The sequence below is a fragment of the Schistocerca cancellata genome, chromosome 2 (assembly GCF_023864275.1).
Source record: "Schistocerca cancellata isolate TAMUIC-IGC-003103 chromosome 2, iqSchCanc2.1, whole genome shotgun sequence".
Taxonomy (NCBI): Eukaryota; Metazoa; Arthropoda; class Insecta; order Orthoptera; family Acrididae; genus Schistocerca; species Schistocerca cancellata.
In genome coordinates, this window is record NC_064627.1 from 592,226,790 (window position 1) to 592,253,513 (window position 26,724).

Here is a 26,724-nt window from a genome sequence, read left to right on the forward strand (position 1 = left end):
TGTTGTTTCCAATTCAATTTCTCATCAATGCACACATCCAGAAATTTAGAATATTCTGCTTTGTCAACATATTTATATTCAAAGTCTATATTTATGCCATTGCCAGTGCCACTGGGAGTAATTAAATATGTTGGAAAGCTGTCCTTATGATAGGCAATGTTTGTTAAGATGCCAGAGACTTCTATTAGGTGATTACAATGGTCTTGTATCATCTTTATGGTTCTGGCTGTGATGAATATCAGCATGTACTCTACTGATGAGTGGCCTGTCAAATCCAGATTTCAATATCTGGAATGGCACAAGTTGCTACACCCCAGGCTGCAAAATAGGAAAATCAAGGAGGAGGAACCGTCATGAGCTGTACATTGATTATAAAGATCTACCTGTCAAAAGAATAGCAAAATCAACCAGACTAAGATGGGTGGGGGCATATGGCATGGATGAGTGATACAGAAGTAGGTAAAAGAAGGAAATTCAGGGGTCAAATGCAATGGGGTCAACTGACAAATGAAAAGATAGATTGATCCATGGAGGACCTTTAGAACATGGTTTGTAGGGGATGGAAATATGGATTGCCCAACATGGTAACTGATGGAAAACTGGTGAAGAAGCCAACACAGAAGAAACAGAAAAGAAAAAGTCCACCTTATCCTTCTTCCTTCAGCAGCAGTCAGGCAATATCATGGGAGAGCTTAAAAAAAATTGGACATGAGAGAAAGAAGGACAGTCCTATTTTGCTGTAAGATGGGCCCTGTATATGCCAATTATTTTAACTGACCTGCCAAGACAAAATTGAAATTACTGCATCAACACAGTGTATGAGGAGATAACAAAGATAATAAGGAATTCAATACAGCAAACCTTTGAAACAAATACTGAATTCTAAATAGAAACACTATGGCAAGAGGAAAAAATGTTATATAAAAATTCTGACTAAATATGTTTAACTACTTAATTTTGTACACTGAAGTAACACAAAACTTTGTTTTGATTAAAATGTTTACATGTTGCTTTGTCATCAGTTTCTGCTTTTTTTCCTAAACTGTTCCTGCTTTCACATGCCAAGTACAAAAAGGGTTAGGGAATAATCATTTCAGATGGTTCTGAGCTGGCACAGTAGACTTAAAATGTAGTGTATCTGATGTACCTTCACTCATGATGCGTGAGGTTTCATACAGCATGCGTCCATACAGTTCACAGGCCTGCTTACAGAGACTACCTGGGTCAGCACCCTGGGGCACTTTGGTGAGACACCAAAGAAACATCATTGTTTAAGTGATTGCAAATGAGTGCTCAGCCTATTCTTTACACTGCAGACAGTGTGTTCATTGTCAGGCAAACATGCATCTTACTTGTTGCTCTATAAAATTCTGTGCTCCATAATTCAGGTTTGTTCTTGCTATAACAAACTAGGTAACAGGTGAGGGTTAGATTTTCTCCATGTGATATTGTCAGTGCTAGGTGATCTAACACACATCTCAATGGAAGAAATATTCCAATGGCTCATTCTCTGGTTCTAAGTGCCATTTAATCATGGATCACAAGCCGTTGGTAGCTCTTTTCAAGCCTTCAGCTTCCGTGCCAGACAAGGCAGCACATCATTTGCAACACTGGGCTCTCTTCCTCTTCTGTTATCATTATCATGTCCATTAATAGCTGATGGTGCAACGTGCCAATGCCAATGCCTTATCTCACCTTCCAGTTGGACTGGACCCAGCATTCAGTCAGGACAAGCTGCTTTGTTTCTGTTTAGATACTGAGAACCAGAATGTGGTCAACGGATTTCCCATCACTAGTGCCATGATAGCATCAGCTGTCACCATGGGCCTTGTACTTAGTTGAGTCCTCTCTTCTGTGAGGCATGGTTGGCCAGAAAAACCCCCGGCCATGCCTCGGATCTCTTGCATAATTACTTCTCCCTCCAGCACTGTCTTCCTGTGTTTGATGGCGTTCTTTTGTAAGCAACATACGATATGCTGCCTGGGTTGTGATTCCTGCTGCCATAATGTTCTGTGACTTCTGCATGTCAGTCATTGGGGAACATCTCGCATCAGAGCTCTGACCGGCTGGCATGTCTACTGGCTAGGCATACATAGGGTCATTAAGCGGCTTATCGCCACTTGCACTCAGTGTGTTCTGCAACAGGTGACCCTGCAGGCATCTTTTCCTGCATGACTGATGCCACAGTGCCCATGGGAGTGTCTACACACTGATTTTACTGTGCTCTTCCTAAATCAATAATGGCTCATTGTAGTGTATGCCTATTCCAAGTTTCCCTATGTGGTGCATTGTCCATCCATGTCCGCAGTGGCCGCTATTTTGACCCTGTCTAAGATTTTTTCTATTGAGGGACTTCTGTATACCATGGTTACTCCTAGTTTGTTTCTCAGGCTAGTGGTGTTTGCTATCTCTCATCTCCGCCGTTTCATCCTTAATCTAATGGTGAGGCTAAATACAAAGTTCAGATGTTTAAAACTCAGTTGCGGAAGTATGTGTCTGGCAGGTCCTCTGAAGCTGATTTAGCCTGTTTTTTGAGTTCGTGCTGTCTCACTCTGGTGGGGGACAAGAGCCCGGCAAAGCAGCTAAATGGACATCAACCATGGAACCTCCTTCACCTGCTGCATCCGACACCACATGTGTCAGCATTCCCAGCTCTGCAATGGTTCCGGCCAGGTGAGCCTGTCTGGGTTTGTGGCTTCAGCCGCTGACCAAACTGAGTTCCTGTCATCATGGAGCATCACCAGGACTGGTGCCTGTGCATCATCCACACTCCCAATGGGCGGCTGTCCCATCACTTTGACCAGCTAATGGCCATGTACAATGGGGCCTGTTCCCGGGGCCCACTGCCTATCCCATCCCCACCGTCACCAATGCCTGTTCCTGTGCCACAGAGGGTATCGCTGCCTGGCAGGTTGCTGTCTGGGATTCCTGTCTCCACCCTCACTCCTCGACTGCTGTCTCTAGAGTAGCCCCCACTGCACCTGACATCGCAGCCATTCTCCATTGTTGGATCCTGAGAGGCCATCGTCTCTGACTTCCCCAGTGACACCTCCAGTGCCAACCACCAACCTCAACAAGAATGTCACTATAGAGATGCCATCCCCAGTCCTGCCCTACAGCTTCTAATGAGAAGGAGGATAGCACGCCAACCTGAACCTCATCACTTCAGCACTACTTGCCTTTGCCTGCCCACCACCACTGTCATCAGGCGATGAAATGGTCATCAGCACTGTTCTTGGTGTTTTCTGTGACTCACAATCTCAGCACCTTGTGAGGTCAGTGTTTTTTTTTTCCACGTTACCAGTGCTTTTCTTTCTATACCACGCATTTTTCTGTGCCTAGTGTTTTTATGGATGGATGTATGTGGTTTTCCCACCACCTAGAAGGAAGGAGTGATGTAACTTCACTCATGAGATGTGCAATTTCATAGAGTGCATGTCTATACAGTTTACAGGCCCGCTTATAGAGGCCACCTGGGTTGGCCCCCTGGTGTGCTCTGGTGAGCCACCACAGAAACAGTATTATTTAAGAAATCACAAACAACTGCTCAGCCTATTCTTTACACTGTATTACTGTTGTCCAGTTAATACGATCAGTGATGCACACAACCTGTATCTTACATCTTGCTCTATAAAGTACTATGTTCCATAAATTGAGTTTTTCTTGTTATAACAATACCTTATTGATTAAGTCAATGAACCAGTTCTTTTCTAATGTAACAATACCACACATAGTACAAATCTCTGTACTGCCATGGATGCTGCTTTTTAATATACATTACTCATTTTGGTCTTTTTGTATGAAAGTTTTTAAATTTTTGGTATAATTTTAATGGTGAATTCATAATGACACAATGATGTACATGTCTGCTTTATAAGTTATTATCAACAACAGGCATAAACTATTTTTATGACTTATTTCTATATGATGTTACTCTTTTCATCATAGAGGAGGACTAATCTCACAGTACTGCATAATCTAGACGAATTAAATCTCTCTTTAACAACATCTAACAGTATAGGGCTAAGCTGATCTGAAAGATTTACGGACCTTCGTTTTATGTTCTTGGTAACACCACAGGTGGTAAATATATTTAAAAAATCAAGCTTTCTTTCTTTCCTCTTCACTCTTTGTCTCTTCTCCTTCCCCTGTGTCTTCCTAACTTTTTTCTCCTGAATAAAAAACAAAACTTGAAAGTTAACATAATTAAATTGATTTTGTTTTCATGTTACTTTTTTGATGCATGAAGCTAATATCATCTCACAGAACTTTTTCAAACTTAATAATTTCACAAACTGTCAAACAACACAATGTAATCAGTGGTAAGAAACTGGAATTGCATTTGAGGACAGTGGGATCCAAAATCCTGTCTGACTGTTCAAATTTAGGTTTACAAAGGCTTAACTAAATCACCATTTTGAAAGGCAATTCCAATATAATCTGGACTCATCATCCATCTCTAGTGACCTTGTTGCTGAGAGCATATTAATCTGTAATCTTCCTCACCCCCTCTCTTGCCAACTCTTCTGACAAGCATAAAATGCAACTCTTTTTTGCTCTAATATTAAACTGCAGTAGTTCATAATAATCATCTTGTATAAAGTATTCTGAGAGCAAATCATGTATAAAGAAGTCCGCAATATATATCAATACCTCAATGCACAAGTATCTCACAAATTAATGAATTTACACAGAATTATAAACTTTTTCTCTTTCTCGTGTGAGCTTTGCTTACAGCAGTTCCTGTATTGTAAAGCAAGAAGGCTCCTGTTCCATAAGTGATCTTCGCTTGCCCTCGCTGCAGGCACATTTGGCCAACAAGAGCAGCCTGTTGATCCCCAAGCACCTGAAAATAAAAGTAAGTTTTATAGCTGTATCTTCATTTACAGTTGCTCAAACCACAACAACAAATGATTACTTTGATGGAGTCAAAAGCCCATCAAATATTAACTCCATACATTTGGTACATAAAAGGAAATCCTGTGTAAATCCTACAATTATTTTTGTTCTCCTTGATTACCTAAAAACTTGCTTTATAATCTTATGATATTTATAACAGATCATTGTGAAAGCCTACAGAAAAGGAGTGATTAACAGTTAAGGGCTCTAAGGTGGAGCCATCTCAAGAGATATGTTGAAATATATTTTCAGTAATGCATTACACAATATAATTATTGGCAAGCATTTCAAATATTTTCGACGTGGATTGACAGCAAACTCTTTCAGAACTGTTGACACCGAATTACATATTTCAAACAAGTAGCAGTAAAGCTGCACCTTCAAATGTCAGTTAGCTCCACACAGCAGAGGTGGCAGGGTGGGGGAATGGCAGGGTGGGGGACTTCTATGGAGTACAGCCCTTATGTGCTCATATAAAGTTCAATTAGCTGAGCCTCCCAGAGTTGTAAGAATTTCCACTTTGTTTCCACATTCCATAACAAACCAACAAAGTTTTGAACTTTCACTTTTGAATTTCTATTCTGACTATGTATCTCTTTATTATGTTTTGATGTGTCATTAATTGATGTTCGATATTAATGCATTGCTTGTGCTGAAGATACTTCTTTTGTTTACAACAGTGACTATTCCATCCACTGTAGTGAAGCCATGCAAAGTTTGTAAGAGTTTTGGTACAGTCCATTACAGTACAGTAGCATAAGTGTCATCACCTAGTGGAATTTTGCAAACAATTAGATGAAATAAGGAAATGAAATATGTGTCATTACTTTCAGTTGCTAATAGGCTTCTTGGTTCCTAAAGTGTATAATTTAAGATAATTTTCACTGCATAATTTTCAGCTGCATTTTGACCATTTTTGCAAAGTGCACATTGGGTAGAGCTCCCAAAAATGTTTATTTCAAGTCACAGTTAACTGGAGAAACAAATCAGGATTCTCCAGTACTTGACAATTTGGCCACACTGGTAACATATTCAAAGCCTTCCCCAGTATGGCAACCATGAGCTGCATCTTCTACAGAACAGTTATTCAGTGGTCAGCATTTAACTAAATGTTGATTTAGGACACTATTGATCATTAAGAGCTCAGCCATCCAAGTTGGAAGGTTTCCTCATTCAAATCTAGTTGATAACTTTCCACTGCAAAGTATGAGTATAATGCTATAAGTGTATATATTTTACTTGGGAGGAAATATCTTAAGGTAAAATGAAAAGAAGGACTAACATCATCCATAAACTGTGTGGCACCTCTTGGGGCTCCACAGCAAATATGCTTTATATGTCAGCATTTGGGCTTCCCTATTTTAGGATGAAATACTGTGACCCTGTTTTGGTTAACTGCTTGCATATAAACAAGATTGATGTGGTGTTACAGGACACTAAGCACACTGTCAGTGGCACAATAAAACCCATCCCTAATGCATTGCTGCCCTCCATAAGTGTTGGCCATGAGTATTCATCAGAGTCAAGGGTATCATCAGGAGTATTCCTGAACTGCTCTTCTTCTCTTTATACATAAAATACCTAAATGATCTGATGGACAGGGTGAGCAGAAATATATGACTGTTTGGTGATAATGCTTTAATACATGGCAAAGTACTATTGTTGACTGTACAAGGATGATTCCCTGGTACCTCAGAATATGTTCTGCCAAATTAATCCTCCTACTTACAATAAAACCATGAAAGATCACCTGAATCACTGCCAAACAACGTTACTAAGAACACAACTTATGGGAGCAGAACATCAATTATCTTAGAAAAAGTAGCGGGCCATTTGATTTGTAAATGATATTCAGTGTTGTTGAAGTTAGCACTGACCAACTACATTTCACCTATTACTCACCTCTAACAAGTTTTCCCCTTCATGCTGGTAACTGTGTAAAGTAGCTGCTCTTGTATCCAGGAAATACAATATCAGTCTATTACAAACATTTGTAAAACATTAGAGTGCAACACTTGAAAGAATATAAGATTTATTTGCATTGACAGTTAGTTACAGAACCACTTCCACTGAGCATAAAAATATTTTACTGTGATTTTAAAACACTATGTTTATAGAAATATACATAACTGTGAAGAGCATTTTCAAACTTGTATTCAAAAGCGACAAAGAAATTCCTCTGCAGTAATGTTACTCTTACTAAGATCTCATTGTCATTGAACATAAGTCACTAACATAACAAGATTATAATTAATTAGAACTTACACCTGAGATTGGGACATCTTCCAAAGGTGAAACAGCAATACGCCCATAAATTTCTGATGAACTTTTAATTTCAGGCAATATTTCTTTAGGAACACCAAAAACTCTGAAACAGAAAAATTTATTGTCTGAATAGCAGTGATAAAAGTGCACATTAATAACAAAAGACTATTATGATTGGGATACCACATTACTGTGCAATCACTCAGCTGTCCATAACTAGTCAACACAATCTCTTATTATTTTTATAGTACATATTCCATGGCCGTGGACCATGTGATTGTGTCATTCAAAAGCAGAACAAGCAAGCAAAGATATTGCAAAGAATGTAAGTAATAAAGAGCAGAATATTTTAAAGACAATAACTAAAATTAGTAAGAAAGATTTTATATTTCATTCACATTATAACAGCTAAAAATTTATATGAACATAATTTTGGATACTGTGCCATAAACTCAATAATTACAAAACAATCTCATTCATCAATTCTTCTAGAGAGTAGAAGGGCACATCTAAGTGGTATTTGCTTATGTTTGAATGCTACACCTCCCCCCCCCCCCCCTCCCACACCCCACCCTATTGTGAAGCATGGATCTTGCAAAGTTGTGAGGTTTGTGTGCCTCAACAATAAGACAAATGTATTTTAGGTGCAACCACAACAGACACATATCTGTTGAAACGCCAGACAAACATCTGTTTCTTGAAGAGGAGTAGCAGCCTTTTCAATAGTGGCAGGGGCAACAGTGTGGATAATTGCCTGATCTAACAGTGTAACATTAGGCAACATGGCCTTGCTCCACTGGTATTAGCCATGGTCTCACAGCTCTTTCGTGATGATGGCATCGTCTAGGGTAAAATATTTCAGAGGCAAAATTGTTCCCCATTCAAATCTCTGGGTGTGAACTACACAGGAGGACTTCACCACCAGGAAAAATGAAGCTGGCATCCTACTGGTCAGAGTGTGGAATGTTATATCCCTTAATCAGGTAGATTAGAAAATTTAAAAGTGGAAATGGATATGTTGATGTTTGATATAGTATGAATTATTGAAGTTTGGTGGCTAAATTTTGCTAATATTTGTAAAGATGATGTACAGCTATTTCCTTGGCATTGAATTACGCAGTTTTGTCTGTATAATTCAGTGGGAGGTGGTATAAAAATGCAAGCTGGAACAATCCCCACTTGCTATGACTGCACTCCTCTTAGTAATTAATTTTTTTCCTATTCAGTTTTCAACTTTCATCAAGTTGCCCATGTACTGCATATATATATTACCTGCCAGAATCTTCTTGTTTAGCAGTCTTTTTGTTGTGCTGTCTGCGACTCAACATCTCCACTACTCAACATCTCCACTATATGGTTAGTAGCGATCTATCCTTTCCATAATATTGTGATTATTCCATCCTGGATTTTCTATTGTTTGACAGAATCTTTCAAACATTAATCAGACTTTGATTCATGTGGGCTTGTTATTCAAACCAAAGTTTTCAAATATGTACATTCCAATAATGCATGCAGTTCTGTCAGAAACTATGTTAATTGAAAGTATTCAATAGTAGACATTGTTACTATATGAGATAATTGCAATTTCGACTGTACTAATAGGTAGTTTCACAAGTAATGTCAGCACTCATTTAGAAAGACCAGCATCCAGACTGCACAGTAAAATCATTCAATCTTCCTGAAACTGAGTAACTTTTTAATATTAACTTTAGTACACAATCAAAATTTCTGTTGCAGATTTAGCCTTTACACTTGCTGTATTCTCAAGTTTGACACAATATTTTTGTTTTCCCATTTTTCTGGACCAAATGGCACCCTTCATTAACCAATTAAGGCATTAATTAAGAGTTTCAATAATTTAGCATAATTTCAAATACATTAATTGTACTCATAAAAAGGGAATTCACTGCATAGATATACAAAATAGCTCTGTACACTTTTTTGCTTTATTAATTCACTACATATTTTGTAGACTAAGTCTTTCACGAAATATACAGGCTGTTTCAGAATGAATATACTAGTTTTAAAGCTCTGTAGCATTTATTACAGTCAACATAAAATTATAAACAATGAACCAAATCAAAGAGCAACTCAGTTTTTCTTATAAGAGTTCAATGTGGCCATCATTAGTCACACATCAAGTCAATAGTCAACTTCTTCCCAAATCTTGATCAACGTGACTCAAGTAAATGTTGCACCAACATTGTTTCTAAAGACAGGCAGATCAGCTGGTAGTGGAGGCACATGCACATGATCATTTATGAACCCCCAATTTAAAAATCATATGGTGGCAGACTGGGTGAAAGTGGAGGGCACGCAAACCAAGGTCTGTCACCCCCCCCCTCCCGCACCCCCTTGTGGCCAATCCATTGTTTAACTAATCACATGCTGAGTTAAGCTAGTGAGATGGTGCACGACCTTGCTCCCAAATACAGTTCTGTGGTTCAGCTTCTTCTAATTGAAGAAAGAGCCATAGTTCTAGCGCATCAAGATAAAAACACCAGCTACAGTTGCTTCACTGTAAAAGAGAGGCCCATGAACATTCTGGCAGATGTTGTTATTGCGATCTTCAGTATGATGATTGGTTTGACACAGTTCTCAACACTACACTATCATGTGCAAGCCTCTTCTATTCTGAATGACTACTGCGGCCTACACCTTTCTTAATCTGTTTACTGTATCCATCTTTTGGTCTCCCTCTATGATTTTTACCTCAGATATTAAACTGATGATTCATTGGTGTCTCAGAATGTGTCCTATCAATCAATCCCTTCTTTTAGTCAAGTTGTGCCACAAGTTTCTAGTCTTCTCAATTCTATTCAGTACCTCATTAGTTACGTAATCTACCCATCTAATCTTCAGCATTCTTCCACTGCACCACATTTCAAAAGCTTCTATTCTCTTCTTGTCTAAACTGTTTATTGTCCATGTTTCACATCCATAAATGACTCCACTCCATACAAATATTTTCAGAAAAAGACTTTCTAACACTTAACTCTATATTTGATTTTAACAAATTACTCTTCTTCAATAGTAACACTTTTCTTGCCATTGTAAGACTGCATTTTATGTCCTTTCTACTTCAGTCACGATCAGTTATTTTGCTACCCAAATAGCAAAACTCACCTACTACCATTAAGTTTCTTGTTTCATAATCTAATTCCCTCAGCATTACCCAATGTAGTTCGACCACATTCTATTATCCTTGTTTTGCTTTTGTTAATGTTCTTCTTATATCCTCCTCTCAAGACACTGTCCACTCTATTCCACTGCTCTGTCAAGTCCTTTGCTGTCCCTGACAGAATTACAAAGTCTTTGGCAAAACTCAAAGCATTTATTTCTTCTCCCTGAACTTTAATTCCTACTCTGAATTTTTCTTTAGTTTCCTTTATTGCTTGCTCAGTGTACAAATTGAATAACATCAGTGATAGGCTATAATCCTACTCCAGTGTGATATGGCACAGAAAACATCCAATTAGAACTTGTAACAACTGCAAATGATAAGGACATAGTTTTAAGTGTCTCCTTAAAAGTCTCCACACAGGTGCCACTGCAATTGCTAATTCACAACTAGCATTCCAAACTGATTTCTTGGGGCTACACATGAAAGGCTCTTGCTCATACAACATATTCTTCAGTCACTCTTGGTTGTTCCACACTTTCCTGTTTGCACACAAGGATACAAACAAAACTGTTTGAGTTGCTCTTTCATTTGGTGTATTCAGAATGAGACTTTCACTCTGCAGCGGAGTGTGCACTGACATGAAACTTCCTGGCAGATTAAAACTGTGTGTCGGACCGAGACTCGAACTCGGGACCTTACTGGCAGAAGTAAAAGATGTGAGGACGGGGCATGAGTTGTGCTTGGGTAGCTCAGATGGTAGAGCACTTGCCCACGAAAGGCAAAGGCCCTGAGTTCAAGTCTTGGTCCGGCGCACAGTTTTAATCTGCCAGGAAGTTTCATTTGGTGTATTATTTATAATAAAGAATGTAATAAGTGCTACCAAGCCTTAAAAACCTGCATATTTATTTTGAAACACCCAGTATAACTCACCCAAATTAGTAAATTCTAACCTAGCAGTCTCACAAATTAATATGTAGTTTCTGAGATCGAAAAATATTCATATGCCAGTCTTTATACAGGGCACCCTTCCCAAAAATCCTCAGTCCCTAAGCAAGCTAGCATATGTTCAATAACTATGTAACAGGCTTGCAGCTAACAGTAATATGAGAAACATCTAATCAATCGTAGCATCTTTTATCAGGTACTCCGAGTCAAACTGGAAGTAACTTTCATTTTGTCTGTGTCAGCAACATGGACATTTGTATATTTATGTCATATATTTAGAAAATTGAAGTGTTAATAGACTGTGCAAACTAAAACTATCATAGTGTTCTTTTGAATGTAAAACTCTACTGGGATTACATTGCCACTGTCACACTGTTTCATAAGTTTTAAGCAATATCGGAGACTACTCACCATGTTAATATCAGTGACAATAAATGCAAAAGGCAGCCAGATCTACTTAAAGCTGTATAACTTTCACAGTTGGCCAGTTTACCAACAAGCCAGTTTTCAGCAATATGATGGTCTTCCATCAATGAGATACTGAGAGCAAACTAGAAATTGCAGGTGGGTGAACAAACATTTGGTGTCCCAGGTGAGGAACAGTCCCACCTCAGCTCTGTTAAACTCAACACACGCTTTTATGGACAGTTATAGCAGCAGAACTTAAGAACTTGTTGACAGAAGTACTGAGGTTAAGGGAGATTTAAAATGCAGGAGCTCTGTATTACGAAGTAGCAGAAATGAAGGATGCATAAATAAAACCACGAGAGTCAATACTAGCAAGCAAGAGGAAAACAGAGAACACAGTGTTGCACATAGTAGTACTGAAAGATACAAGATTAACTATGATGCTTTGCAGATGCAAAATAAATGGACGCTGCCATACTGAGTGAATCTCTGTCAACTAGTGACAGGCTGTGGAGCTAATGCCATCTTCAGTGAGACACAGCCAATGAAGAACCAGAGGGGAGGTCAGCAGTAAACAATAACACAGTAATAGGGAAAGGACTGTTGAGAAGATGACAGTAGGGCAGATGGCTGCAGCCACTGATGTTGTAGAAAATTAAGGTCACCTATTTGTTATTTAATGTTCATGTAGTAGTTTCATAAAGGGGTGACATGGAGGTAGAAGACAGTGTGTTTGAATGTAGAACATAAAAACATTCTATGGCTGAGAACGTAATCTAACTAATAAACTAAATTCAATGCAAATTTTCTCAGAGAAGAAAATCGAAATTGTGGGGAAAGATTTGCACTCAAACCTAGATGCTTTGCATTAGGATATTTGGTCCAGTGGAGAGGAAATTAGAAACCTATGTAATAAGGACATGAAAGCTGTTGTTGTGACTCTCCCAGGATAATTTAACACTTTGGAAAACCAAGCTCAAGTATAACTCAGGCCACAATGCTGTGTTCCTATTGAACACCCAAGTATAGCTCAGGCCATGATTTTCTTCACACACTAGCCACCTATCGCTCAAAAACTGGACTCATTTCAGATGAGAACAATGTATGGACATCTAACTACCTGTCCCTTGACAGGTGCTGCCTTCTGTTGTCAATTTCTACAATTATTTTGAAAGAAACTGAAGAAAACATAACAACTGTTGTCATGACCCAATGATCTAATGTGTGCTCACATTATTGTGAGTTTTGTATGTGTGCTCATTAGGTTTTGCAGTTTGCCATAATTTTGATACAAATATATCATGTTAGTTAGGCTTGAAATTTTGGAAGCTCAAGAGGAAGAATTAAATGATTCTGGAATCAGAGGGAGAAATATGTCATTGAAGAAAATTCATTTTCAGGTAAGCTGCAATCTGGTGCAGTTTTTCATTGCTAATATTGTTGCTACAGATACTGATGCTGTGATTATAATTTTGTTCTGTTTTATTTGTTAATCTCATCTCTTTTACAGGTGGATCTCATAATGAAGCAACATCCAACATGGGTTTGCATGATTTGTATGGAGAAGATGAGACCATTCTCTGGCATAACAAGCAGGAAAGAAAAGTTACAAACTGGGGTTGCCCTGAAAGTGACAGACCTCTCTGCATGCCAGAATACTTCAGATATTTACATGCAAAAGCCAGTTACATGTGAAATTTCTCAAGAATTCATCTCACCTTTTTTTATCATTATTGTAAAATCTGTAATACATCAAAGAACTAAAATAAATATGAAAATAGACCATGATACGTGGTCTTTTTAGTGTGTGCCCTTTAAGGTATATCAAACACAAATGTGCCAATGATGTTTTAAATGATAAATGACTAGTTTTCTGGACCCAAAATTTTTCTAAGTGGTCGGACCTCAAACTGTAACCGGCATAGTGCAAGCAAGTACTTATGATAACAGTGATGAGCTGGCTTCTGATGCAAAACATGTCAATTCTGTTATTATTGAGAATGTGGTGGTAGTTCAGGAAAATGTTGACATTTATACTGCTAACTTTGATGATACTTAAACAGAAAATGTACTAGTAATAAATGACACTACTGACAAAGTTAATGGACTTGTTACAGAAGAATGTCAGAACAGTGAAAATGTTAATAGTGGGACTGTAAATAATGGTGTGACAGACGATATGCAGTTACGGAGAGAAAAGTTTGGAAAATCAAAGTTTCCTAAAATAAACAAAAATATTGGCAAATCTCCACTACTGAATGTAAACAGACATTTTCAAAGTTGATAGTGATGTGAATAATTTGCAGGAAGTAATTTTCAATGTAATTTTACAGTAGGTAGCCTATAATGTGAAGGTAATGTTCAATGCATTTGTGTCTGTTGACCGCAGAATGTTTAAAGATTTTTTTGTCTATTGCATTGGATTGACAAATGTTTTGAATAATAAGAATAATGTTTCAACCAATATTGCAAAACTAGATGAGGGAGCAGGGGGTCAGAATAAATGGCAATTCTTGAATACATAGGGAATTCACTGAACTTTAATGAACACACTATCTGTCCAATAGTGACTTCCCAAGATGGATTATCTCATTCTAACTTTCTTGATTACTCTCTTCTCTAGCTATCCAATGCACAGGATACAAGGAGAAAGTAAACACTCTGTATATAAAATGTTTATTTCAGTAATTACATTGTACTAGGCATCAATACAGCAGTTTCTGTTATGTTAACTACAAATTATGAAAAAATATCTTATATGTATTTACGTTTGTATTCAGTAATTGTAAAAAAATTGTGTGAGTAACAACAAAATCTTTTACAGCTCAATGATGCAAAAAATTAAATCTGCAATAAGAGATCTGTATGACGGTAGTAGATTAAAAATGTTGAGGAACAATGAACCCAGTTTCAGTTTTTAAATAAATGTTTGAGGCTAATTAAAGTTACCTTTTTGCACAAAAGTGAAATTAAAACTAGTTTGCTACAGTAACATGCCAGTTTCATGAAAAGAAGTCACTACATTGCCCTTCAGACATAAGCAAATGATGGTGAGAAAAATAAGCAACATTGCCTATAATAAAAGAGATGGGGGACAAATTGTCATGAGGAAGCCCTTCAGCCATGAGAGGAAAATAAATGATTTAAAGTAAAATAATGTGCTCATCTGGAACACTAAAGTGAAGTAAATGATGTTTTGTTTGTTTATAAAGAAAATACGAGGGCCGTTCAGAAAGTAACCTCCGGTTGATTTAAAAAATACACTAAGTTAAATAAAAATATTTTAATATATACATCTTACAACTACATCTTTGCACTATTTTTCTACATAGTCTCCATAGCGATTGAGGCACTTATCATATCTCTTCACAAGCTTTGAAATTCCTTCTGCATAAAAATCACCTGCTTGTGCCTGGAGCCAGCCTGTGACCGCATCTTTGAGCTCTTCGTCGTCATCAAACCGCTGTGACCCGAGCCATTTCTTCAAATGCATGAAGAGGTGATAATCACTTGGCGCCAGGTCTGGGCTGTAAGGTGGATGGTTGATAATGTCCCACTTGAAGGACTCAAGAAGGGCCGTTGTTCTGCGAGCAGAGTGAGGACGGGCGTTATCGTGCAAAAAAACGATACCGGAAGTCAGCATACCACGGCGTTTGTTCTGTATAGCCCGTCGTAACTTTTTTATTGTTTCACAGTACACGTCTTGATTAATGGTCGTACCACGTTCCATGAATTCAACCAACAACACCCCTTTGGCATCCCAAAACACCGTTGCCATCAGTTTTCTGGCAGAAAAATCTTGCGAGGCTTTTCTTGGTTTGGTAGGCGAATTTGAATGTGCCCACATCTTTGATTGTTCTTTTGTCTCAGGGTTCACGTACTTAATCCAGGTTTCATCACCGGTCACGATTCTGTTTAACAATGGTTCTCCTTCGTCCTCATAACGTGACAGAAAGTCTAATGCAGAGGCCATTCTTTGAGTTTTGTGCTGGTCAGTAAGAATTTTGGGAACCCATCGTGCACAGAACTTACGGTAACCCAATCTTGCTGTCACTATCTCGTACAAGAGAGTCTTAGAAATCTGTGGAAAACCAGTAGACAACTCCGACATTGAGAAACGTCGATTTTCACGAACTTTTGCATCAACTGTCTGAACGAGTTCGTCAGTCACCAATGATGGTCTACCACTCCTCTCTTCATCATGAACGTTTTCTTGTCCACTTTTAAATAAACGTACCCATTCACGGACAACTCCTTCACTCATAACTCTTGGTCCATACACGGCACAAAGCTCACGATGAATAGCTGCTGCAGAATATCCTTTGGCTGTAAAAAACCTTATGATAGCACGCACTTCACATTTGGCGGGGTTTTCTATTGCAGCACACATTTCAAACTGCCACAAAAACTAAACTAGCACAGGTACGATGTTCACTCGACCACGGCTTGATGCCGACTGACCTGTTTAGTGCGTGAACGCACAGATGGCATCGCTACTCCCCCCACAACCCGCACTGTGACCGATCGGAGGTTACTTTCTGAACCGCCCTCGTAAAAGGCTTGTTAATAAATTTGTGGTATGTTGTTGCAGAGTGACATTTAGCACACTCAGTTTGGTAAAGAGCCAGATTGGGGTATTCATGGTTAATGATTAAGTTATGAAGTAAGATCTGAAGCAACTAAGGAAGAGGTAATAAGTTAGTTACATGTTCCATGGATCATTTCACACAATAGGTTGTAGTGACGTGGCACAAGTCATTTTATATCCACATGACAAATTAATTTTTACATATAGTTACATTCTGAACAATCAGTATTTTTTTTTTTTTACAAAAACAAAAAAAAGATATACAGATGTGAGTTAGTAATTCCTATCCACTACCTTTTATACATTACAATAACAAAAATTCTTCTACAGAACAGAAAGAGCTGTCAAGGAGAAACTTTCTGAGTTTGTTATCAAATTTTTTTAAATTTATTTTTTTGTTATTTCATCACCATGTGTTACACTTATCATTAGTGTAGTACCTCTAGATGTGCAAAACTGGGTATGTTGTGTCTTTTAAAAATTGAGGGTGAAACCATTTGCAGAAAATCAGCCAATGATACTATTAAGAAGTTCATTTGCCATTTCTTCTGTTTCTGTATGTGAGTTTGGATTGATTCCAATGTCATCTGCAAAAAGAACTAATTCTCCATGTTGTGTACTAGACAAAATATTGTTTACATATATGATGAACAGTAGTAATCCTAAGACTGAACCTTGGGGAACCCCATATGTGATTTCTGCTCAATCAGAATTATGTCTCTGGACTATATTGCTTGAATTACTAAATACGACTTTCAACAATATTATGAAACGAAAAGTTGCTATTCAACATATAGTCAAGATGCTGAGTTGCAGATAGGCTTCAGTTGTCAGAGATTGTGGTCATGTGTGTGTGTGTATGTGTGTGTGTGTGTGTGTGTGTGTGTGTGTGTGTGTGTGGAGTGAATGTGTTACCTATTTTCGATGAAGGTATTGTTGGACAAAAACTCACTTTCTGACAGTCTTTTTGTTGCTTCTTTCTCCAACTCAGCATCTCTGCTATATGGTGAGTATAACTTTTCATAACATTTTAAACTCCATCCTGATTTTCCATTGTTTAAGTACAACTTCCTGCATTCTTTTGGTTAGATGTGACATTATCCATTGGTAGGCTACACCATCAGTCCCATAAAATGTCAATTTACTTATGAGAATACTGTGATTCACACAGTCAAATGCCCTAGAGAGCTTGCAGAAATTACCAACCGGCACGAGTTTATTTTAATGCTTGTAAGATCTGCTGAGTGAATGTGTAAATGCCATTCTCCATAGAGTAACTCTTCTGAAACCTAAACTTTGATCTGCTAAGGTTACTATCACAGCTAAGATAAGATACTATTCTAGAATACATCATCTCCTCAAAAATTTTGGAGAATGATGTCAGCAGTGAAACACGTTATAGCTATCTTATTACCTTTCTTAAAGAGGGTTTTAACAGTGGCATATTTCAGTCTCTTTGGAAAAAAGCTTTGAGTTAGTGATGCATTATATATTTCATATAAGACTACCCTTCTTACATAGGAAGAAATTTTAGTACTCTATTGGAAACACCATCAAAAGCAGATAATCTTATTTTTGAGAGAATGTGTAATTTTCTTAATTTGTTGGTACCTTTATATGACTGAATTTTATGAAAGTTACATTTTCAATATACTAGTGTGGTATCGTTCTTGAGTTGTTTGCCCCTATGCTTTCTATTACATTTAAGAAATAATTACCAAATGCATTTCCTACCAGTGGTTCATCATTTATAGCCCTTCCATTCAGTTTAATAATGAAGAAAGACAGATTGCTAATTACCATAAAGAATACATTTCAAGTTGCAGACAGGCACAATTAAAAGGCACTTACACATAGCTTTTGGCCACAGCCTTCATCAGTATAAGGAGACACATACCATTCTTAGGTGGAGATTTCAATTTACCAGATATAGACTGGGACACTCAGATGTTTAGGACGGGTGGTAGGGACAGAGCATCGAGTGACATTATACTGAGTGCACTATCCAAAAATTATCTCAAGCAATTAAACTGAGAACTGACTTGTGGAGATAACATCTTGGACATACTGATAACAAACAGACCTGAACTTTTCGACTCTGTAAGCACAGAACAGGGAATCAGTGATCATAAGCCATTGCAGCATCCCTGAATATGGAAGTAAATAGGAATATAAAAAAGGGAGAAAGGGTTATCTGTTTAGCAAGAGTAATAGGAGGCAGATTTCAGGCTACCAAACAGATCAAAACAAAAATTTCTGTTCCAACACTGACAATGTTGAGTGTTTATGGAAAAAGTTCAAGGCAATCGTAAAATGCGTTTTAGACAGGTACACGCCGAGTAAAACTGTGAGGGATGGGAAAAACCCACCGTGGTTCAACAACAAAGTTAGGAAACTACTGCGAAAGCAAAGAGAGCTTCAGTGCAAATTTAAATGCTGCCAAAACCTCTCAGACAAACAGAAGCTAAACGATGTATAAAGTTAGCATAAGGAGGGCTATGCATGAAGCGTTCAGTGAATTCAAAAGTAAAATTCTATGTGCCGACTTGACAGAAAATCCTAGGAAGTTTTGGTCTTACGTTAAATCAGTAAGTGGATCAAAACAGCATATCCAGACACTCTGGGATGATAATGGCATTGAAACAGAGGATGACACATGTAAAGCTGAAATACTAAACACCTTTTTCCATAGCTGTTTCACAGAGGAAGACCACACTGCAGTTCCTTCGCTAAATCCTCGCATGAGTGAAAAAATGGCTGACATCGAAATAAGTGTCCAAGGAATAGAAAAGCAACTGAAATCACTCAACAGAGGAAAGTCCACTGGACCTGATGGGATACCAATTCGATTCTACACAGAGTACACAAAAGAACTTGCCCCCCTTCTAACAGCCATGTACCGCAAGTCTCTAGAGGAACGGAAGGTTCCAAACGATTGGAAAAAGAGCACAGATAGTTCCAGTTTTCAAGAAGGGTTGTAGGCAGATGCGCAAAACTATAGGCCTATATCTCTGACATCGACCTGTTGTAGAATTTTAGAACATGTTTTAGGCTCACATATCATGTCATTTCTGGAAACCCAGAATCTACTATGTAGGAATCAACATGGATTCCGGAAACAGTGATCATGTGAGAAACAACTAACTTTATTTGTTCATGAGACCCAGAAAATATTAGATACAGGCTCCCAGGTAGATGCCATTTTCCTTGACTTCTGGAAGGCATTCAATACAGTTCCCCACTGTTGCCTGATAAACAAAGTAAGAGCCTACGGAATATCAGACAAGCTGTGTGGCTGGATTGAAGAGTTTTTAGCCAACAGAACACAGCATGTTGTTCTCAATGGAGAGACGTCTAGAGACATTAAAGTAACCTCTGGCATGCCACAGGGGAGTGTTATGGGACCATTGCTTTTCACAATATATATAAATGACCTAGTAGATAGTGTCAGAAGTTCCATGCGGCTTTTCCCGGATGATGCTGTAGTATACAGAGAAGTTGCAGCATTAGAAAATTGCAGCGAAATGCAGGAACATCTGCATCAGATAGACACTTGGTGCAGGGAGTGGCAACTGACCCTTAACATAGACAAATATAATGTATTGGGAATACATAGAAAGAAGGATCCTTTAGTGTATGGTTATATGATAGCAGAACAAACACTGATAGCAGTTACTTCTGTAAAATATCTGGGAGTATGCGTACAGAACGATTTGAAGTGGAATGATCATATAAAATTAATTGTTGGTAAGGCGGGTGCCAGGTTGAGATTCATTGGGAGAGTCCTTAGAAAATGTAGTCCATCAACAAAGGAGGTGGCTTACAAAACACTCATTCGACCTATACTTGAGTATTGCTCATCAGTGTGGGATCCATACCAGGTCGGGTTGACAGAGGAGATAGAGAAGATCAAAAGAAGTGTGGCGTGTTTCGACACAGGGGTATTTGGTAAGCATGATAGCGTTACGGAGATGTTTAGCAAACTCAAGTGGCAGACTATGCATGAGAGGCGCTCTGCATTGCGGTGTAGCTTGCTGTCCAGGTTTCGAGAGGGTGTATTTCTGGATGAGGTATCGAATATATTGCTTCCCCCTACTTATACCTCCCAAGGAGATCATGAATGTAAAATTAGAGAGATTCGAGCGTGCATGGAGGCTTTCCAGCAGTCGTTCTTCCCGTGAACCATACACGACTGGAACAGGAAAGGGAGGTAATGCAGTGGCACGTAAAGTGTCCTCCGCCACACACTGTTGGGTGGCTTGCAGAGTATAAATGTAGATGTAGATGTAGATGACATAAGCAAGCTCACCTCATGCACACACGATTGCCAGTGCCAACATCTCGGGCCGGAAAGCTGGAGCTGATGGTCATGTGTGAGTGAGGCGTGCTTGGTTGTGGGTGTGAATGGTGTGCATCTCTCTTCTACTGATAAAGGCTGTGGCCGAAAGCTATATTTAAGCGCCTTTAACTGTGCCTGTCTCCAACTTGATGTGTCTTCTTTGTGGTAAGTAGCAATCTGTCTTTTCCTATGTTGTCGATATTCCTACCTGGAGTTTCCATTGTTTGATTCAGTTTAATGATGAGTTTGTCTTGTTCTGTGGCTGGTTGTCACGTCTCTTGTTTCCCTACGTTCCATATAGCCCGAATACTGTTGTCGGACGTACTAGTTTCTGAGATTATGTGCATATTCCTTGATTTTTTAATAATCTTTCATAGTAATTCTGAGTAGTTTTTGTAGTGTGTAACTACTGCAGGATCCTTACTTGTTATTGCCAAAAGATACATTTTCCTTTTCCTTTCACAAGATACTTTAATCCTTCTAGCAACCAATGATATTTTACATGGCAGTTTAGTGTCCTTTCTGATTAGTTTACACAGGAAGCTACTTTCAAGTAATGCTATGGATTTATAATGGAACAGATTAAATTTTATTTTAGCATTTGTACTGAATATGTAAGAAAAAATGTACCAAATGGTGAATGACGAACTGCATGGAGAAACAGAGCAGGCTAGGAAAAAATGGCTAAAACAAGAGTGTGACTCAGTTGAAGAACTGGAGAGGAAGGGAAGATATCACTTACTGTATACCAGAGTAAAGACTACAACATGGGATCAAAACAGACCAGGAAGTGCTATTATGCAAATTTTCAGTAAAGACGAAAACATAATGTATTAAGATTGTGAGGACATCCTGCAGAGATGGGAAGACCATTTCAAAGAGCTATAAGACACAGATCACAAACCAAGAACTACGGAACTAGAATCCATGAATAGTGTAAATGATGATGAGAAAGGAGCAACAATCATAATGGAAGAAGTAAAGAGTGCAATACCTGCAATGAAAAATGGGAAAGCAGTATGTACAGATACAATACTAGGAGAAATACTAAATTTTCTGGACCAAGGAGGAGTAAGAGAGATAATGAGGTTATGTAACAAAATATATGGTAGTGGTGAATGGCAATTTGACTTTCTGACAACAGTAATGATTTAAGTACCAAAGAAACAAGAAACCAAGAAATTCATTGAGCACAGGACTGTTAGCTTCATTTTACATGCTGCCAATGCTATTTTAAGAACCATAAACAAAAGACTGTGAAAGGTAATGGAGGAGAATCTGAGTGGAGACCATTTTGGTTTTAGACACAACACAGTCACAAGAGGGGCAACAGGACTCTTGCGAATATTGGAGAGGAAAGTGACCTATGTACATGTACTTGGAAAAGGCCTTTGATATTGTGGCTTCGGATAAACTTGAAACTGTAATGAAAGAAAAGAGAGTTAAATGGAAAATAAGACCACTTATAAATTCATTATATTTAAATCAAAAAGCATCACTAAATGTGAGAGGAGAAAGTACCAACAGGATAAAACTAGGAAAAGAAGTATGACAAGTCTGCTATCTTCTACCCGTTACTTAGAAAATATGATTGACCATTGCCTACTAGATAACAATGGGCTAAAAACTGGAGGAAGAAGAATAAGGTGTTTGAGGTTTGTAGACAACAAGGTCCTCCAGCAACAGCTGAAAAAGAATTACAGGACACACTGGATACCATTGAAGCTAAAAGAAAAATCTATGTCATGAAAATCAGTACAAAGAAAACAAAATTTATGGCACTGGGCTAAAATAAAAGGGTAAAGATAATCCTGACTGGAAGATTATTAAAACATGTGCACAGCTTTAAATATGTCAGAAGCAGGGTGGAAACATGGAAGAAGGCACAGAAATTAAAACCAGAATAGTACTGATGAAAGAGGCATTTTATAAGAAGAGGATATTTCTGGAGCAATATGGACAATAATTTGAGGAAAAAGCTAATAAACTATTTGTATGAAGTGTCCTCCTGTATGGTGCAGAAATATGGGTACTGAGGAAGAAAGATAGTACAAGGCTGAAGACTTCTGAAATATGGACATGGTGGATGATAAAACCTAATAAGCTGGATGGACAGAGAGAAAAATGAAGAAGTTCTGAGGAGAATGGGAGGGTAGAAGACATGTACTGGATGTAATAAAGAGAAGGAAACAGAAGTGAATTGGATGTGTATTAAGAAAGAAGGAGGGGCTCACATAAACAGTCTTAGAAAGAAGGAAAGAGGAAGTGAGGGAGGAAGAGATTTCAGATCCATGATGCTGTGATGGAAGGTGGCATGTACAGCAACATTAAGAAGTAAGTAGTGGATCACAGAAAATGGAGATGCAAAAGACTTGTTAATACAGCAGAAAACTACTGAACTCAATATAGAAACTTGCAGTATTAACAGACTGTGCAAACTACAACTTTCATGGCAATGTTCTTTTGCCAGAATTTTTATGTAAATGTGCACTGTGATTATCCTGCACTGTTATAGTGTTTTGAAGCCTTGTGAAAGTGCCTATCTGTGATAAACTTTTATGTGAGAACTGAGGCTGGTCATTGTATTAATTCTAGTGACAATAAATGTAAAAAGCAATCAGATCTGTTTAAAGCTGTGTTGTGTACATTATCAAGAATTTACCATAAAATAAGTTTTCGGCAATGATGATTTTGTACCGAGGAGATATCAGGAGGAAACTAAAAATTGCAGGCATGCTACCTTTCAGGTGAAATGTTAAATGTCTTTATCAGGTTGGGAGGTTAGGGAATTTAAAAAGTAACATGCATGTATTAAAGTTAGATATAGTAGGAATCAGTGGTGACAGGTAGAAGAAGATTTCTTGTCAGCTGAGAACTGGGTATTAATGCAAAATCAGATGGGAATAATGTCATAGCAGGTGTAATAATGAATATGATATAGAAATTTTGATAAGCTTCTGTGAACAGCATAATGAATACATTATCATAGCCAAGATATACACAAAGCCAACACCAACTACTCATAGTAAAAGTTCATATGCCAACTAGCTCTGCAGGTGAAGAAGAGACTGAAAGAATGTATGATCAGATAAAAAAATTTAATCAGATAGCTAAGAGAGAGGAAAATTTAATTGTGATGGGAGACTGGTATTTGATAGTATTGTAAGGTACCAGGAAAAAGGCTGTACAGTAACAGAATGGGATGACATATAATGAAGAGTGCGATACAGATCATATTGAAGTACTGAATACTATCTTTTGATATACATGCGAAACTGATGTAAAAAAATGAGCAAACAGTGTAATGGTATTAGTTGACTGAATTGATGAAAGCAAAGTACCTCGAACATAAGAATAGGGAATATAGTAAAATCAAGATAAAATATAATTTATATCCAAAAACATGTATGACAAACGTAATCAAATGTTAAAATAGATATTTACAAAATTCATACAGAGAAATCTAATTGTAATTATTGCTCAACAATGCAAGAAGAAAGATTGCTACTAACTGTAAAGATGACATGTTAATTTGAAGACAGGCACAATTAAAAGACACTTATACATAAGATTTTGGCCATGGACATCATACACACATGCACACCACACACACATGGCTGCCATCTCCAGCAACTCAGACCCGAATGCCACTATGATGTGGAATGGAAGCAGTAATCTGAGGCGGGCATGGAAGGGGGAGGGATAGCAGTGTACAGGTGGAGGGAACAGGAGCACTGTCTGGTAATGTGTGGGAAAACAGCAAAAAAAGCAGAAAAACAGGGAAAGATAGGGGGGGGGGGCTGTGTTAGCAGAGGGTAGCAAACAAAGAGGGTGGGAGACGAAAATTGGGAGGAGGTGACAGGGCAGAGGAGGTGGAAACTGTTGGGTGGAATGTGTGGAGACAGTATGTTATCGTAAGTTGTGGGTGGGATGATTACAGAAGCAGAGAATGTGTTGTAAGCATAATGCCCATTTGCACAGTTCAGAAAAGCTGGTGGTGGTGGGGAGTATCCAGATGGCTTGGGTGGTGAAGCAGCCACTGGAATCAAGCACGTTATGTTCAGCTGCATGTTGTGCCACAGGGAGGTCTACTTTGTTCATGGCCACAGTTTGGCAGTGGAAATTCATCCTGGTGGACAGCTGCTTGGTAGTCATACCATTCTAAAAAGCTGTGCATTCCTACATTGTTGATATTCCAACATGGAATTGTAATAATCAGCTATGCGTAAAGATCCAGGATTCTGTTAGTATCAAAATCAGACCTTTGTTCAAAAAGTTATAAACATTTCTCAATCAAACGTTATTGTGGAAAGCTATTTCATGTACTTTGGCAATGATAACTGAATCATTTTATCATGTTTATTATTCTGGAAAGATGGTAACAAACTGTAAATCAAAATTCTGTAAGTTTTTTTTGGAAAATCAATCACTTTTAATGGTAAACTTCAAAATTACTGTTTTAAACAATGAATATATTTATATTTTGATTATTGTAAGATATGTAAGGACCAGTGTCAGCAGCCCTGAAATGGCTAGTATTTCTCAGATTTTCTTGAGTCAGTGTTACATCATCTTCATAGTGTGAATAAAACAGTTATTATGTACATTTTCATTTCAGTCACATCATTCACTAGACTTGATTAATCTGACAAGTCAGTCCTGACATTAAGATGAGCCTTAAGACTTTTTTTTAGGTGAAGATAATTGCAGCAAAGACACATACTCCTCATTTTACATGCTTCAAAAAAGTGCAAGTTAAGTAATGATCTCTGTTCAGTTTTAATTTTTTTGTCACATGCAAACATAATATGAGCAAAAGTCTGTGATATTATCCTTCACTTTTTAATAAATAAACAACAGAATAAATAGGTCCCAATTATATTACTCATCATCCGTTTTTGTTTGATATTGTCTAAGAAACACAGATCAGTAAGTTCAAAATCATTCAATTTAACATAACTTTAATTGAATGATTACGAATAATAATTTATTATTCATTATCTCTACTTGGACTTTTTAGTTGAAATAATATAGGTATTTGAGTAGAAATACTGTATTTACCAAAATATTTGAAACTAAGAATGTAAACAAACATTGTACAAGCCATACACTCCAGATTTTGATAGCAAAATCAAGATTAAACTAAAATGAAACAACCACTATTTTGTAACATTTAAATTCAGAATATATACAAATAAAATATAACCAACTCATAATAAAAAAAGCTGTTAAACATTACAGAAACTTACTTTTTTGAAATTTTCCAACTCCTAATTGTGGCTTACAAATACATCTAAAAAGTATGGTAGTAACAGTTCTTCTTTAATTCTTTGAGCACCTCAGTTCATTTAACACACATAAGAAACAGTACATAGCTATTTCAATTATTTCCTTCTGAAAACTTCTTTGTGAACATTTCTTTTGTAATTCTACATGTTATGTCAACATGTTTTTGGATGAAAATATCAGAATAAATCATGAGTCTACTATGAAAATGGGCCAGGACGTTTAATGTTTAGTTTTAATTTAGAAATACATGATACATTTTTTCAAATGAATTATATGAAACATTTGAGCCTTTGTGACATTAATATCTGTCTGTGCACAATACCAATTTAGTTATGTGGAGACACTGCAAATGAATATATGTGCAAGCCTCAAAGCCAGTTTTTGTTTACTGCATCATGAATTCTGAAATAAAGGGGTGATGCAAATCTTTTGTTAATGTGTGTACTTGCTTCCTGATATTTTTGAACAGAGTTACTCACACATTTACATGTAGACCCACAGTTCAACATGGACTCTGAATGCAATTTCAAATTTTGTTAATAAGTATACGTTGTCAAATGCGAAAGAAATGATAATTGGTGGGTACAAGGGAATGAGGGGGAAGGGGGGGAGGGGGGGAGAAAGGGGGGGGGGTTATGAGCCCTTGACTTCAAGTGCTGCAGTTAAGCATGTAACCACTGACACATTGTGAAAAAACATGGCATAGTACCAGGCCACTGAATATAAGGTTGCTAACTGAGACACATGTGCTTGCTATCACTGTTCGCTAAATGTGTGCATATGTTTGGTAACTATAAATTTAATACAAACTGTATAGTTACTTCTATTCGAGCATAGAGAGTATTTCTGGAAGATATGTCTAATCTT

General features: G+C 37.6%; 1 protein-coding gene across 1 annotated transcript in view; it reads right to left on the reverse strand.

Annotated features, from left to right (window-relative positions):
- LOC126156806 (glycerol kinase-like) overlaps nucleotides 1-26,724 on the reverse strand; it is a 286,026-nt gene that overhangs the window by 131,432 nt on the left and 127,870 nt on the right. The window contains exons 5-6 of the mRNA XM_049916333.1: nucleotides 7,165-7,267; nucleotides 4,736-4,846 (exon numbers count right to left, since the gene is read on the reverse strand). Of these exons, the coding sequence (XP_049772290.1) occupies nucleotides 4,736-4,846; nucleotides 7,165-7,267 (214 nt within the window). The remainder of the gene's footprint in view (nucleotides 1-4,735; nucleotides 4,847-7,164; nucleotides 7,268-26,724) is intronic.